This window comes from Trifolium pratense, linkage group LG5, assembly GCF_020283565.1.
Source record: "Trifolium pratense cultivar HEN17-A07 linkage group LG5, ARS_RC_1.1, whole genome shotgun sequence".
NCBI classification, from domain to species: Eukaryota; Viridiplantae; Streptophyta; class Magnoliopsida; order Fabales; family Fabaceae; genus Trifolium; species Trifolium pratense.
In genome coordinates this window covers 56,982,657-56,998,694 of record NC_060063.1, presented here as the reverse complement: position 1 = coordinate 56,998,694, position 16,038 = coordinate 56,982,657, and the positions used below count along the sequence as shown (strand labels likewise).

Sequence of the window (16,038 nt, the reverse complement as noted above, 5' to 3'; positions counted from 1 at the left end):
AAAAGTCATAAAGTAATTTCACAAGTGTAATATCGAAATAGTAGGAGATTATAAAAATATAATAAAAATCGCAATGTCTTTAAAATTCCAAAAAAAAAATTAAGCAGTTGCTGTTTGAATTAAATTATTATCCTTCGTAATCATATTTGGGCTTGATGAATATCATTATTGTTATTCAATTCGTGATACACAAATTAATTGAAAAAAATACAAAAATATCGCCCACCGTGGGGCTCGAACCCACGACCACAAGGTTAAGAGCCTTGCGCTCTACCAACTGAGCTAGACGGGCTTTATATTTATTAGCATTAAAAAACGCTATTAATTGGTTTCCCGATCCTGATAACATTATCTATATGGATTAAAACAAGATACTATTTTATTTCTCTTCTAATAGCTTATAAAATATAGCTTGTGAAAATATTTAGGACAAACATGATACTAAATGATAAATTAATTAGGATACCGAGTGACAACCAGCTTAAATAGGAAGAGAATCAGACACTTTAATCAATTTGTTAGTGTTCTTCGTATTGATTTATGTAAATGGAGAAAACTCAATTATGAGGGGCAAAGATAACTCACCTTATAGACTTTGTCTAATAATATGTACAAACCATTCAAGTGGTGCATGGTGGACAAGTAGTAAATAATATTATAACGAATATAAATTTTATAAAATTCATCGTCGGAATAAAGTTTATATCATATAGATCATCCATAACTTTTTCTTAAAAGAAATTGAAAATCATTTGATATGTTATTGAAACTCATCAAGATTAACGGTTTTATGGATTTTTATTGAGTACTATTAATTTTGATGGGTCTCAATAACATATAAAATGATTTTCAATATAAAAAAAATTATAAATGATTAATATGATATAAAATTTCAATCAAATTGTAGATTTTATCAAATTCATATTTGTTATAATATTATTCACTACTTTTGCATCATGCACCACTTGAGAGGTTCCTGCATTTGTAGCATTAATTGATTTTTCAACAAAAACTAGTTATAGCTAAGTAGATACATTACCTCTAAATTAACAATAAAAATAATGGGGTAAAAAATGAAATGTACATAATTAAGAGAAAATTCACATTAATATTTCAACATCATTCTCATAAACAAGTTAAGTCCTGCATTATTTCCACTAATAGATCCGGAAAAATCATGTCTTCCACCTCTAAACCAACATCTTCACCATAAAATTGAACATTAAACCAACCATCACTTTATGAGAAATCTCTAGTTATATGGTCATCTATTTTTTGACCAACTTTATATCTCAAACACAATGACTTACTCATATGAGTCCAAACTTTATGGAGAATGTGACACCCTATAGGAGGGTAACAATGCGACATTCCATAAATTTCCAACATTGTCTCATTAATTAAATCAAACAATACATGGTGATTACATTGATCACCTTTATTAGCACAAAAATTAGGATCATTTTCCATTTCTTCATATAGTGATGGATCAATTGGAGTGTCTTTAGAATGCCATGCTGAAATGCTCTCGTTACTAGTGAGTCCAGATATTTCAAGTATATATTTCACATACATAGTTAAATCCATCTTTGTATTTGGTATCCACATCAATATGAGGAATCTCATGGTTCAATTTCTTACTTAGAATATCCATTTTTTGAGCCACATTCTCCAGTCTATCGATAGGTTCCGGCTTAGATATTGAATCTATCAACATATTAGATAAACCAAGTCAATAACTGCAATAGTGAGACAATAATTTATACGAAAAGTACTAGTAACATTTTCTCTAGAACTCTTTTCAACACTATTATTGACTAAAATTCATGCGAGTTATTTCCTATGTGATTAGACTCGTATAAATAGCAATCAATAATAGACAATGTTTGAGAGAATGTTGTCAACATACCTGATGTTGATGCTGCTATTGCAGCCTTGTATTCTTTATTTGCTTCAATATCTTGGTCACTGAAATTTCCACAATTTCTCAAACTACTATGTTCAAAATCATCAATTATCACAATATAATCTTCCTTTCCATTTTGTTTTCGAAGATGAGTAAGGAAAAGGAGATGATTCAGATCTATCTAGTTTCATTTTTCGTCTTTGCACATGTTGTTTATGGAAGCGATAGACCGTAGGAAAGACAGGATCATGAAGAATTGTTGATAATATTTCCTTGTTCTTGTTGGTTGTTTCCAAGCTACCAACAAAATGCTTGCATAAATGAGTAGAAACACCAAAAATATGTGTTTGCTTGCATTACTTTCCACTCTATAACTCTTTTTATCTATTACTTTTCGTGCAAGTAAGTCGTTTTTTGTTGGTCGGTGAAGCTTGCAACACAAGTTACATTCCCGGTAATCACTTCTAGATGTAGCATCAACACATTGTACACATATTGTTTCAACTGAAGAATGTGGTGTCACCTTTTCTTCAACCTGGCATTCTTCAAATTAGATGCCATTGTTATTTATTTTTCAGTAAGTTACTATACTCATTCTGCATTAAGAAGAAACCAATTGAATTCAGGCTATTATATATCCTATGGAAAAAAAACATAAGAAATTGTTTTGTTTGGTATATGTTTGTCAAATGAAAAATTATTTATGGTTGTACATTTATACTTTTTTAACTTAAAAAAAAAAAAAAAAAAGCTTCAAAATTGTGACATGAGGGGAAAGGAAGGGGTAGAAAAGGGAAAAAAGTTTAACAAGATAATGATAACTTACATTTGAGTTTCTTAACTTAGCAAGGTTTAGGTTCTTCCCATTGTCACAAGAAAAGGCCTCATCCATTTGTTCAAGTAAAGTACCTGCAAATGAGATTAAGTGTTAAGGTTGCAAAGATTTGGAGGAAATGACATCTTTATGACATATCATATACTTTGATGGTTTCTAAAGTTTGATTAAAATTCCTAATTGTAATTTTCGTATAGTATAGAATGAATGGTTATTGAACATGTCTTGCACTGTAAGCAATTTTACATTAGAACATTTAGTTAAATACTACGATTGAGGTCGCTTGAGCAGGCCGAGATTTAAACACAAGTTGTAATCTGTACACTCTAAGCTTGAATAGTAGAAAGGTACTGCCGCCGCTCTGCAGACGGAGACGTAGGCACAATTTGTTGAACTCAGTGACCAAATTTCGTTTGTTCTTTGTATTAGTTTTCTTTTGAACAAAGGTTTCTTCTGTTAAAACTTTTAAATTTTTAAACTTACTAAATCACATTTTATCTCATAGACAAAAAGTGGCATAAATATGACTTGTGGAAATGCACTCACCTTCATCATTTCCTTCCTCACCAGTCACCACCCTTATTCATGTATGCATGTCTTTTTTGTATGAAATGATGACATAAGGGATTATGCTTAATAATATGAAATAGGCTTTTAGTCTTAGGATCATGATTGTTACAATTTGAATCATAATACTTTTGCCTTCCCATGCTTGACAAGATTCACCTATTAATGAAACATGCTTAGCTAGATTTTTCTCAATCCTGCAACAATTTATTAGGAATCAAAATATCAAAAACCAATCAATGAACAATTTTATTGACTAGGCATCAACATCAACATACAATACAAACCAATTGCACTGATTTCTATGTTCTTTCAATTGATTGTTCATTGCATGTTACAGAATATACAAAGCAATTAATGTAGATTTGAAAGAAACAATATATTGAATGAATCATAAGGGTATGTTACTAAATTGTCACCTTTTGGAAGAGATTATATTAATTCCTTGCATTTGTCCATGAACATTGAAGAAAAAGGTGACACCAATTGAAATTAAGCTCTTAGACACAGAAATGAGTTGTTGTTTGAAGAAATTAAAAGAGAAGGAAGGTCCCCACTTCATCAATTTGCAAATCTAGGTGTCTCATTATATGAAACCAAAATCATCCTTGTCCCTCAAATTTCCAACTTACTGTACAAACCAGGGAACTCAAAATATTTATCCAAAAAGCATTGCCACAAAAGGCATTAAATTTAATCTACAATCTCATCTACCATTTGAGATTTTTCCAAAAAACTACATCAAACTCTTGATCAATTTCTTATTATTTTTGAAGAAAAATAGGGTAAAGAGGTCACCCAATATCGGCATCGATCGATAAGAAAAATTATATATATTCTGAATTTAACCAAAATTAGGATATCATTGTGATTTCATTGAGCCATAGTATATACAACAAACTTATAAGATATTTCCGTGAAGGTGAATTAATATTGGTCCTTCACAATGGGGAGGGTTAATATCTTCTTCCTGTCTAACTAAACTTATGAAAGAATTGAGGTACACAAAATTATTCATTCATATTCTTATTTTGTGTGTGTGTGTGGTGCCTCTCATCTGACTCACACTCTCTCAATACACGGCCCTCTGTTACAAAAATTTGTCCTTTTTTCTGTGCTTGTCTGTCCTCTCCCCTCAATTATATGACCAATGTAATAAACCATCTGGGCCTCAACCTTTATAGGAGGTGGAACTTTATAGATTTCTATGGAAATTTTTGTGGTACTGATTCATGCAAAAGGTGTAGTAATTAATAATGTAATGGTGAACATTTCAGTGCATATCTTATTTAGATATGTACCGACTTATTATAGAGGTTAAAAAAAAATTAATAAATATTATTTGTGAACATATTAAAATCCTGATATATATATTTAAATAAGATGTGTATCGAGAAAATTCATCTAATGCAATAACATAGTAAAAAAATAATAATCTCACCACCACTGAAAAATGGCCCACGGCTATAAATCTCCTTTTATCTAACGTTTACTTATTTTAAGATATCATGGTTCCAAATTTTCACATGTGTACATACATACATTTGTCTTTAAAAGGAGGTATACAATATAGATAGAACATATATAGAGAGAAAAGAGGGCAATAATATTAAATACTAGGATGATATCATCATCAATTAATACAATAGTTGAGTAAATGGATTTCAAGCAAAAGTTTCATAGTTTGAAGTTTGAACTCTATAGAAACATCACCACCAAATGGATTTCTAGCTAGTTTTCCCATGGAGATTACTAAAAATAGTCCCATGGAGATTAATAAAAATAGTTTGTCAACAATGTAGGCTCTTGATCACAGGGTATTCTTGATCAGGGGCAGCTTCTCTCATAGCTATGAGGTAGCAATGGCCACCTAAAAAAAATTAAGTAGTATGGATTAGATATATAAGTTATTTTATCCCTAAACTTTGAAAAAAGTTTAAGTTCCAAATCACAACACAATACCCCTTGATTTGAAAAGTTGCATGGCCTAAAGCTAGTTTTGCAATTCTCATCACTACAAGAAATTTGAACTATACCAACGGATAAAACCGTCACTAAAGGTCAAAATCCGTAGGTAAAAACCCGCCCAACTTTGACAACGGCCATAGTCTCTGTGCATTATGTACGCCAATTATCAACGAATTTTTGGCCGTCTGTCATTGTGTAATGGTCGTCTGTCATTATCATGTCTATAGGTAAAAACATCCCAGCTAATGTAAACGGCCGTAGGAATAGGGCCTTTTTCTTGTAGTATCTTGAGCCTTGTCGTCCGTGTTGTTTAAGGCTGCTTAAAAGTGAGGCTACGCAGGACAAACAAATTTAAGGGATCGAACTCAAAAATGAAATTCATCTTGCTTATTTGTAAATTGTCAGGTAAGATGAACCGGTCCGCCAATTTTTTTTTTATTGTCTACCGATAGATGTACTACATAATTCTACCACCTATTTAATATTTATAAGAAAAAATATTAAGCACACAAGATAAGTTATTTCCTTCAAATTCAAATGGACAAATGGGGAGGAAGGAGAGATTTCATTTTATTAGTATTTGGTCTACTCGGTTGTTTAGAAATGGTTTTTTTTTTCCATGGTAAAATGAGGATTGGAGGGGATCTTCAAATTCTCTGAAAAAAAAAAAAAAATTTATATATATATACACATCTGAATTTTAAAAAATAATTCTCTAAATATAATGTAGATTTTCATTTGCTTATTTTTGGACTTACTTCGTCTATTTGCTTATAGTATAGAACCTATTCACCAAAAGAGAATAATAGTCGATTAATATATTAGTTTTAAACATCCTAGTTTTAAAATTTGGATGAATAAAAAAATCATGTGTAAAAAGTCTTGAGAATATACATTTTACACATCTAAATTTTAAAAATTGGATGTATTAAAAGTCTTGAAAATAAAAACATTTAGTCACGGTGCCTAATCTAATTATGGTCTTTTTCTTTTCTAAATAATGTGTTTCTCATAATAATTGTCGGGAGTCTACACTACCAAAAAAAAGTGTCCAATTTTTAAAATCCAAGTGCATTTTAAAGAGATGTTTTTTTATTTTTGGAGGGCGTTAGAGATGCATGGGGTGGGAAAAGAAATTCACAAATCCTAATCCAACCCACTTCACCTTGTTACTTTATGTTGGATCTTGTTTATGCCAAACCCAATCAATATATACTCTCAGTAAAAAATATAAAAAGTTTCTAAATTGTAGTAATTTTTAATATTTAGTGATAAAACTCATTCAATTATAAGTGTTAAATGTTTTTAAATTAATTTAAATTATTGGTATATAATAGCTCAAAAATAATTAATTTTTGTAATAGTTACCAGAATTGGATCCATTTTTATATTTCTGAAGCTCAAGGCCCAAATAGAAAAGGATTCAATGAGCTAATAATAAGAGACTTACTTTTGTCATCCTACTGATTCTGGTGTGCGCCCTACGAAATTATCAATATATCCCCGTCCGCTATTTAAGTAGCGGATTATACGAAGGAGGGTATTTGTTTCTCAAAAATCTCATTTTTATAACGTCCGCTACTTAAGTAGCGGATGTTATAAATGTTATAAATTTTTATAATTTCCACTACTTAAGTAGCAGACGTTATAAAAATCTTGGTATAGTGTTTGTTTCTTTTTATAACGTCCGCTAAGTAGCGGGCGTTATAAAAATGACAAATTTTGAGGGAAAAATACCCTGCCAAGATTTTTATAACGTCAGCGGATTCTGTCCCTACTTAAGTAGCAGATGTTATAAAAATGTGAAATTTTGAGGAAAGAACATCCTACTAGGATTGTTATAACGTCCGCTACTTGAGTAGCAGAAGGATAAAATGGGAAATGCGTAGGGCGCGCGAGTAATCAATAGGATGACAAAAATAATTCTCAATAATAATGGTTGCAAGAATGAAGCCCGAAAATAGGAATTTAATAGTAATTGAGTGGCTATGTTCACACCGAACATATTTCCTCATACTATGTCTCTCATATGGATTTATATATTTTTCTCAAATTATATTTCATTTTATAATACTAATTTATTTAATTGATATCTAACTTAGCTTGTTTTCAAATTATATGTTGTGTTGTCTAAGTTTATAAATGTAATTTTTCAAATATTGGATTTTATTTTACAAAAAGGTTAGCAGCGCAGCTTGTTAATCATATATTATACTAATTAAGACAAATTAGTACATGTAATTATAAGTACCGTAACGTGTTGACATAAGACAAATTAATTTGAATTTCTATATTACATAAACCTTAATTGAATCTTCACTTCCAAATTAAGCTATAAAATTTTCTGATATGCATACATACATACATATACATTGATGTTTGAGATTAGAGTAAAGAATACGTTAGAAAATGTGAAAAGGAGACAGACAGAGGCAACAACCAATATAATGATGGAATGCAACTAACTAACACTTGTTGTATTAATTTTCTTTACTTCAGACTCACTATCTATCTACTAGCCAGACAGTGGTTGTTTGTTTCGAACAGTTACATGCAATCAAGATTGATCTATTTCACATTCTCTTCCTCCATTCAACTTATTTTTCTTTGTTCTTTAAGTTACTTCAAACTTGTATAAAGCTATTTATTGGAAGGTGAGGTGACAAAAGTTATGTTGTCAAAAGAGGATTACTTAACTAATTATCCTTTTTTTAATCTGTTCCATATTACTAATGGAGAAAATTATGATGAATTCAAGTAACAAAGTGAATTTATTTTTAGTAATTAATAAAAAAATGAATTTATTTTTAATAACTCTCTAGGGTATCATATTAATTTGAATTTTAATAGACCGGTCAAGAATTGTTCCAACTAAAATTTATATAAACTTGAATTCTTTTCATTTTCGAATATATATATATAGTCCATTTTTAACTAAAGTTTATTGATCATTTGAATCCAAACTCTGGATTGTATTTTGCACTCTAAAAAAGCTTCCCAATTTTTAAAGCTAATTAACTTTTCTATACATAAAAAGTAGCCCACTTATAATTTATCAACTATAAACCATGATGATCAATTAATTATTGGTAGATTCTTGCTATATATAATAATATTTAGCACTACAACTTACTCTTACCTTATACCTTAATTAGTCATTAATCATATGCAAATGTTTCAAAATAGTTGTAATCATTAATTAATTAATTAAATCTTGTTGAATAAAGTTGACCCTTTATATATTGCTTTGTATGGAAGCTTTATTTCTATTTATATTCTTCTATGTTCTTCCAAACCAAGAAAGACTAACCACATCATGTTCCTTTCACTAAGACACTCCTTCATGTTTCTGGTCACTCTTTTCCTCACATCAAAAGCTTTGTTACAAGATGCACCGGTCACCAAAATATCGGTCACAAACCGCAACATTCAAAGCTTCACCAATGCTGGCAAAGGCAACATCATCACAGGAATATCACAATTCAAAAGATACTTATCTCGTTTCGGATACCTTAAAAACAATGACGCATTCAGCGACAAATTTGATGCAAGTTTTGAATCAGCTCTCATCAAATACCAACGAAATCTTGGACTCCAAGTAACTGGAAAACTCGATTCCAACACAGTTTCCCAAATGATCACGCCAAGATGCGGTGTTCCAGACACAAGAAAAACTCGCCACCATCAAAATCGTATTCATAACACGACGCATTTTGTTTATTTCCCCGGAAAACCACGATGGTCACATGACAATGACATGCCAATGACACTAACCTATGGCTTCTCACGGGACTACATGATTCATAAATTGAGCTTACAAGAGATAAGACAAACATTCAAACGAGCATTTTCTAGATGGAGTTCGGTTATTCCAGTTAGTTTCGTCGAAGCAGAGGATTACGGCTTCGCAGATATAAAAATAGGATTTTATAGTGGTGACCACGGTGATGGTGAGCCATTTGATGGTGTTCTAGGTGTGCTAGCACATTCTTTTTCGCCAGAGATAGGAAGGCTTCACCTCGATGCAGCGGAGACATGGGCAGTTGATTTCAAGGTAACGAAATCAGAGGTGGCGGTTGATTTGGAGTCAGTTGCAACACATGAGATTGGACATTTGTTGGGTTTGTCACATAGTAGTGTGAAAGAAGCTGTGATGTATCCAAGTTTAAGGCCAAGAGATAAAAGAGCTGATTTGAATATTGATGATATTAAAGGTGTGCAATCCCTTTATGGTTCTAATCCTAATTTTAGATCTCAGTGGTCATTGGAATCTGATATATCCGCAAATCATGGTGAAAAATTTGGAGTTGACACTTTCAGGTTGTTTATAATTGGTTTAATTATTGTCATTGCCCTGTTTTATATAATTTGATCATATATTTAATTATATATTATTATACTAGCTAGAGTATTTTTCTCCCCACTTTGTGTAATTTTGAGTTTTTGAATTAGATCACTCAATATATGATGATGTGTGGTTGAGTATTGAATTGTAATATTCATTAGAATAGTAGTCATAATGATACAAAAAATTTGTAACATGTACTTACATTTTTCTAGCCATTAGGTTACTCGACAAAAAAACAATTATGTTGTTTTCCATAGTACTTGCAATTGGTGGTACCGGATAAAAGAGAATGGTATGCTTATTGTGAATTTGATTTACCTCCATTTGAGTAGTGTGTTTTCTATTTCTTCTTCTTTTAGGGCTGTTAAAGGAGAGTTGTTAAGGAAGATTTAGGATAGTTACACTGAGTCGAAAGTACTAGTTTTCTCTTAACAAATGTCCCTCCATTGGCTTTCCTGTTTAAGGATGAGCTTGAACCTCATTGTTTGTGGTATTAGAGAGATTAAAATGAATTTATTTTCTCTGCCAAGGTGATGGAGATCAATTGAGTTTGGGGAAGCTCGGAAGTAAAAACGAGTCGAATGCTCCAGGATTACAAGAGAGGGAGACATCACTTCTCTTATATATCCAATGTAACACCCTAAACTCAATATTTGGAATATTCCTATTTCAAAAACTACGCAGGGGATAAAAATATTTTAAGATTCGAAGTCAAAACTGAAAGTATAAAATATTGGTTCAAAATATTACATGCTTCTTTAAACATTGCTAATATTCAATTAAGACTAATGCTACTCATATGATTAACTAAACAAATGTAAAGACTGACCACCATAACAAAACTAGCAATACAACCATAATAAGACCAACAATCATAGCCTTACAGATGCCTCCAGAGTCACACTACAAAACCAGTTCCATAGGTTTAGCAACTCAGCAAATAAACAGCACTAAAGCCTTCCTTTAACTAGGAGAAACAACACCAAAACAAAGACATAGCTTGATCTCAACACAGTACAGCCCCAAATCCATTCTTATAAATTAGATTTATAAACATGATCTGGTTATTATTGCAGAAAATGTGTCTCTAGTTCGCAACGCGTTGGGATCTCTTGCCTTACCACTAACGACTCAGGCCTACAAAAAGCTTAACACAAGCTTTTGGCCTGTGGAAACCGGGTAAAGCCTTATGAGATGCAACCAAGGCAGGCAAAAAAGAAACACAATCTGCAACAGAAGCACCAATTGGAAAAAACAGACAATCGCTATTGTATCCAGCAGCATAAACGACGAAGAAAATCAACACCTGAAACAGAAAAACAGCGCAATTGCCAACGCCAAACCAACTCATAAGCATTTAACAGTAAAACAAGCAAAATCTATAAAATCCTATATAACCCCAAACAATCCATCGGACGCAAAAGCCATTGACTTAAAGAAAAATTGAAGTCATTAACTTTTGATTTTATAATACTCCAAGCTTAGGAGGTTCATGCAATGCAGGGTTCAAACATATGCATAAATAATATTTTAGAACATTTTTCACACGATGACAAAAGTACTACTACTACTTATTCTTGGAATACTTTTGATTAATGCTGCAGTGCCTGAAGCTGATCCAAGTGAAAAAAAATAAAATAATTCAATGCATATACTAGTTAAAATCAAACCATATATTTATATATTTAGTTTTTCATAACAATAACATGGTCAATTATAGAGGTAGTATTTGTACAATAATAGGACTTTTGACGTTGTGGGTGCCATCAGACCAAATGAGTGATGAGGAAAATACAGTTTGATTTAATTTCTCTCTCCCAATAATAGTGACAACAAATGATTGCTTCTCATGTAATGATTTGAACTTAAGAAGTTTTGGTTCAACTTTGATCTTGATTTTTGGATTATGATGGATGAGAGTGGCCTTGTAGGTTGAGTTAGAAAAGCCAACGTTTGTGACTATTCTATGAATCTTGACATGGAAATGGTTATTATCGGGCAAAACTGGAATCACCATTGCAGGATAGTTTATATCTTTCAACAAAGATCTTTCGGGAGCTCTATGGCAACTGGAATTATCTCCACTAATTTGTTTAATTTTGTTTTGATCATAACCATAATTACATAGCATTTGCACATAATCTTGCTTAGTGATGTCATAAACAAGTCCAGGATGAAGGGCTTGTTGTGGATTGATATTCCCAGAACCATAAGCATATTCTCCAGCCAAATCATCATAAGTACCTTTCACAGGTTTAGCGGTCGTCATAATGGCAGATTTTATAGCTGCAGGTGACCAATCTGGATGAAATGATTTTACATATGCAACAACTCCAGCAACGTGAGGACATGACATAGAGGTTCCAGTTGCTAGGCTATATTTGAACTTTCTCTTGTCATCCATATCACCTGAGGTGGATCCCGCAAAAGGTGAATATGCAGCTAAGATATTCACTCCTGGAGCACTTATATCTGGCTTCATAATTTCTGGAACAAAAGGATTTGGGCCACGAGAGGAGAAAATTGGAACTTGAGGAGCAGCATTGGTGTCGTGGAAAATCTCACTCTTTAAAATTTGAGCAACAGGGTGTTTAGTAGAATTTGTGTAAGATTGAACTTGAACAAAGTCCTTGGTTTTCAAGTTAAGGGAAGGCTTGTAAGTGACAGCAGAATTATCAAAATCAGAGTCCGTAACATTAATTATTGAACCAATTATACCTGTATCAGAAGTAGGAAACAATCCACCTGCTCCACACAAAACAAGCTTTCCCTTCACCATACTTTTGTCCAAACAATCACACATTTCAGGGGTTGTATTTCTTCCATTGGGGCAATATTTAGCATTACGCACAGCTATTGGAAGTTTGGTAGCATTTGAAGGGCCAGTATAGATTGATGTACCAACGAAAGTGTTTCCATTTCCAAGAATTAGCTTAGTAATGAATTTTCGATCAATGGTAGTTGCAGCAACAGTAAATAACCAAGGTGCTACACTTGTAGTACTACTTGGGTTAGGACCAAAGTTTCCGGCAGCATTGGTTGTGAGTATTCCCTTCTCCATGGCATGAAAAGAACCAATGGCAATAGGATCATTGACAAAGTCAACCTGTGTTTGTGAACCCAAAGAGACGGTGATGACGTCAACTCCATCTGCAATGGCATCATCAAATGCAGCTAAAATAGCATCTCCACTGCATCTAGGTGAATCACAAATTTTGTATGTAGCAATCCTTGAAGATGGGACTCCACCTCTTGCAGTGCCTTTTGCAAGACCATCAAAACTCACACCTTTCACCTCTCTTCCACCTGCTGTTGATGATGTGTGGCTTCCATGACCAATAATGTCTCTTGCACTCTCAACTCCACTACCGTAAAATCGTGCTCCGATTATTTTCTTGTTGCAACTGAAGTTACTACCACCTGCACAAACTCCCTTCCATTTTTTTGGAATTGGACCAAGACCTAAATAATTTATTATAAAAAAAAATAAATAAATCACTTTGATCATATATAACCAATAATATTACTTAATGTTTCAAGGTACTCATTACGTACAAACATATGGTTGTGATTTAGAGCATGCATGCATAAATACCTTTATCGTTGAAACTTTCAGATTCTGGCCAAATTCCAGAATCTATTACTCCAATCACCAAATTGTTTTCAACAGTTTGGTCTCGCTTGATTGATTGAGGAAAACCAAGGAAGTCCCACGACCTTGTGGTTTGAAGGTGGTACTCTTGGCTTGGAAAAACTGACACCACACCTCTCATGCCCACAAGTTTTTTCCTTTGTTGATCGTTGAGTATAGCAGCAAAACCATTGAAACTCCTCTTGTAACTTCGTACTAAGCAATTTTGTATGTCAATATCATCCACAACTTGTTGCAACAAGTTAATATGGTGAGAGCTTGGGGAATATGATGCTCCTTTAGGAAGTGACCCCATGTATACAATGTAAACTTTACTGCTTTCATCACCACTGGCATTACACACCAAACAAATTATTGATGTCAAAGCTAAAAACACAAAGAATACTAAACCAACATTATACTTGCCCATTGTTTATATTTGTGAAATGCTGAATGCATGCCTCAAACCCAAACATTGTATTTATACATATAAGAAAGTTAATATAAATGGAAATCGTTTCAAGAGATTAAAAAGAAATTAATATAAATGGAAATCGTTTCAATAGATTAAAAATATACTTTTTTTTTGGTAGAAAATTAAAAATATACTTTAATAATTATTTTAAAATTAAATTGAAAATATAATATTTTAATGACAATTAGTGCTATCATAAAATGTTCAAATATGTTATAAAATTATTTTTATATTTCAATTACCATATAGTTTATTTTTTGCAACAATTTCCATATAGTCATTTTGAAACCTTCTATGATGCTTTGTGCACAATTTTGAAACAAAAAGTTTATACCCGCTCTAGTTCTTATTATAAGATGAGTTTTACTTTTTAGGTTCATTATAAAACTAATGTATCTAGACTATAATATTGTCCAGATACATTAGTTACAATGAACCTAAAAAGTAAAATTTCTCTTATAATAAGAATCGGAAGGAGTATTTGATTATCACAATGAAATTACGTTTCAACATATACGAAGACTTAACATAAAAAAACGATCAGTTAGCATCAAAATCAAGACACGCAACTTTCAAAAAGATACCTCATGTATGGATAAATCTTGCAAAAATTTAATTTCTTTTATGAGGGATGAATTAAAAATGGAATAATGCTACTTATAGCAACAAATTTGCCCACGAATGCATCACGACAACTTGTAAGCAGTATGTTGAAACTGCCTCTTACTCCCTTCTTTTCATCCCACCGTTCATGTTTTCCACCAAACAAAATCCAATGATGGCAATACTTCGTGAAACCGTTCGTGATATTTTCTTTCGCTGCAAATAGCAGTGCTCTTAAAAATGACATTTTAGTTTTTGGTATAACTAAAAATTCATATTTTATTTCATCTAACGTACATAGGATCTTTCGTTAAAAAATTCTTAATTTTTATGGGAGAGATTCATATAATATTATAAAAATAAATATAAAAATTCATTTAAAAATGTAAAGAGTGCACAAAAGTTTCAATACAACGGTAAATTTTGTAAAACTTGTATTCGTTAAAATATTATTAAGTAGTGTAACATTATTCAAGCTACACCAGATAATTTTATCCCTCCCGATATAGATATGCTTATTAAATGCAATTTTGACTCCATAAATTTTATAATTGCTAATTAATTTTGGCCCCATAAGTTTCAATTGATTGATTTTTATCCCCTAAGTTTCACAATTGCTCAATTTTGGCCCTTCAAATTCTAAATGCTCGATTTTCACCCCAAATTTATCCTCCTTTACATTTGCTAGCCCCGCATTGACATTTTTTTTACTAATAATTGCTTATGTGGCGCTATCAAAATTTTAAAATATTTAAAAAAAAATAAAAAAAATAGTTTATAAACATTTTTAGTAAAAAAAAAAATATTTATAAATGATGTGTTTAGAATTTGAAAAATCACACATAAGTAATTGTTAGTCAAAAAAGATGAATGTATTTGAAGTGTGTAAGCTTTTTATAAAGAGTTGCGTGCTTCCCAAAATTTCAAAAATATTTAGACACATCTTATGACAAATAGAGGAAACCTTATTTAGCATGTGTTGCTTTCGATCACCAAAAAATTGTTTTTTGTGTTGTTGTCATGTTAAAATCAATTTTCATATTTTGGGGGGGGGGGCTTGCTTGCAAACCTACTAAAGTCAAAATTTGGAATTGTATTACGAAGCTCATCTAAAACATTATTATTGACAGTTTATAAAAACATTATTAATAGCATTTTGCCCCATGTCATTTGGGCAAGTTTTGATTTTTTTTTTCCCTATAAAATACTATATATCAATTATTATTGACGGTTTATAAAAACAAGAAATTTCAAATTATAAGAGTGGAATCGCAAAAATAAATACAGGACAGAAACCAAAACTCCCCCAAATGGCAGGGAAACCCATAATATTAATCAATTCATCTTTTTTGTTTTTTAACAGCAAAATAATTTTTATTAATTGTTGAAAAAGTACAATAGATATTAAATTCACAGTTTGAAAATCAAGTAATTAAATTCAAACGGTTAATTAATTTCATTTAAAATAAATTGTTTAGGAGAAGCGAATTTAATTCTTTGGAGAAATAATTTTTTGTTTGACTGAGTATTTTGCCCAAAAATTAGTAGAATGTAGTAAAACTACTGTCAAAAAAAGTACGGGAAATATTTTTAGAATATACGAAAATTATTCACAAATATTTAACTTCACATCTACAACGTAAATAAAAACAAATGTACTAAAAAAATAAAATACATGCAGTTAAATTCAAGTAACATATTTATA

At 31.6% G+C, this 16,038-nt stretch overlaps 2 protein-coding genes and 1 non-coding gene across 3 annotated transcripts; 1 reads left to right on the top strand and 2 right to left on the bottom strand.

Annotated features, from left to right (window-relative positions):
- Window positions 1-219: 219 nt before the first annotated feature.
- TRNAK-CUU lies at window positions 220-292 on the bottom strand. Its single transcript has one exon. It is a non-coding gene; the product is annotated as a tRNA-Lys (tRNA).
- Window positions 293-8,547: 8,255 nt separating this feature from the next.
- LOC123885012 (metalloendoproteinase 4-MMP-like) lies at window positions 8,548-10,305 on the top strand. The gene is made up of 2 exons (XM_045934244.1): window positions 8,548-9,596; window positions 10,155-10,305. The coding sequence occupies exons 1-2, from the start codon at window positions 8,593-8,595 to the stop codon at window positions 10,156-10,158; spliced, it is 1,008 nt and encodes a 335-aa protein (XP_045790200.1). The 5' UTR covers window positions 8,548-8,592; the 3' UTR covers window positions 10,159-10,305.
- A 1,033-nt stretch (window positions 10,306-11,338) lies between these two features.
- LOC123885611 (subtilisin-like protease SBT4.8) lies at window positions 11,339-13,685 on the bottom strand. Its single transcript, XM_045934902.1, has 2 exons — window positions 13,220-13,685; window positions 11,339-13,086 (listed from the first exon to the last, which is right to left on the bottom strand). Exons 1-2 carry the CDS (start codon window positions 13,683-13,685, stop codon window positions 11,339-11,341), a joined length of 2,214 nt encoding a protein of 737 aa, XP_045790858.1.
- Between the last annotated feature and the right edge of the window lie 2,353 nt (window positions 13,686-16,038).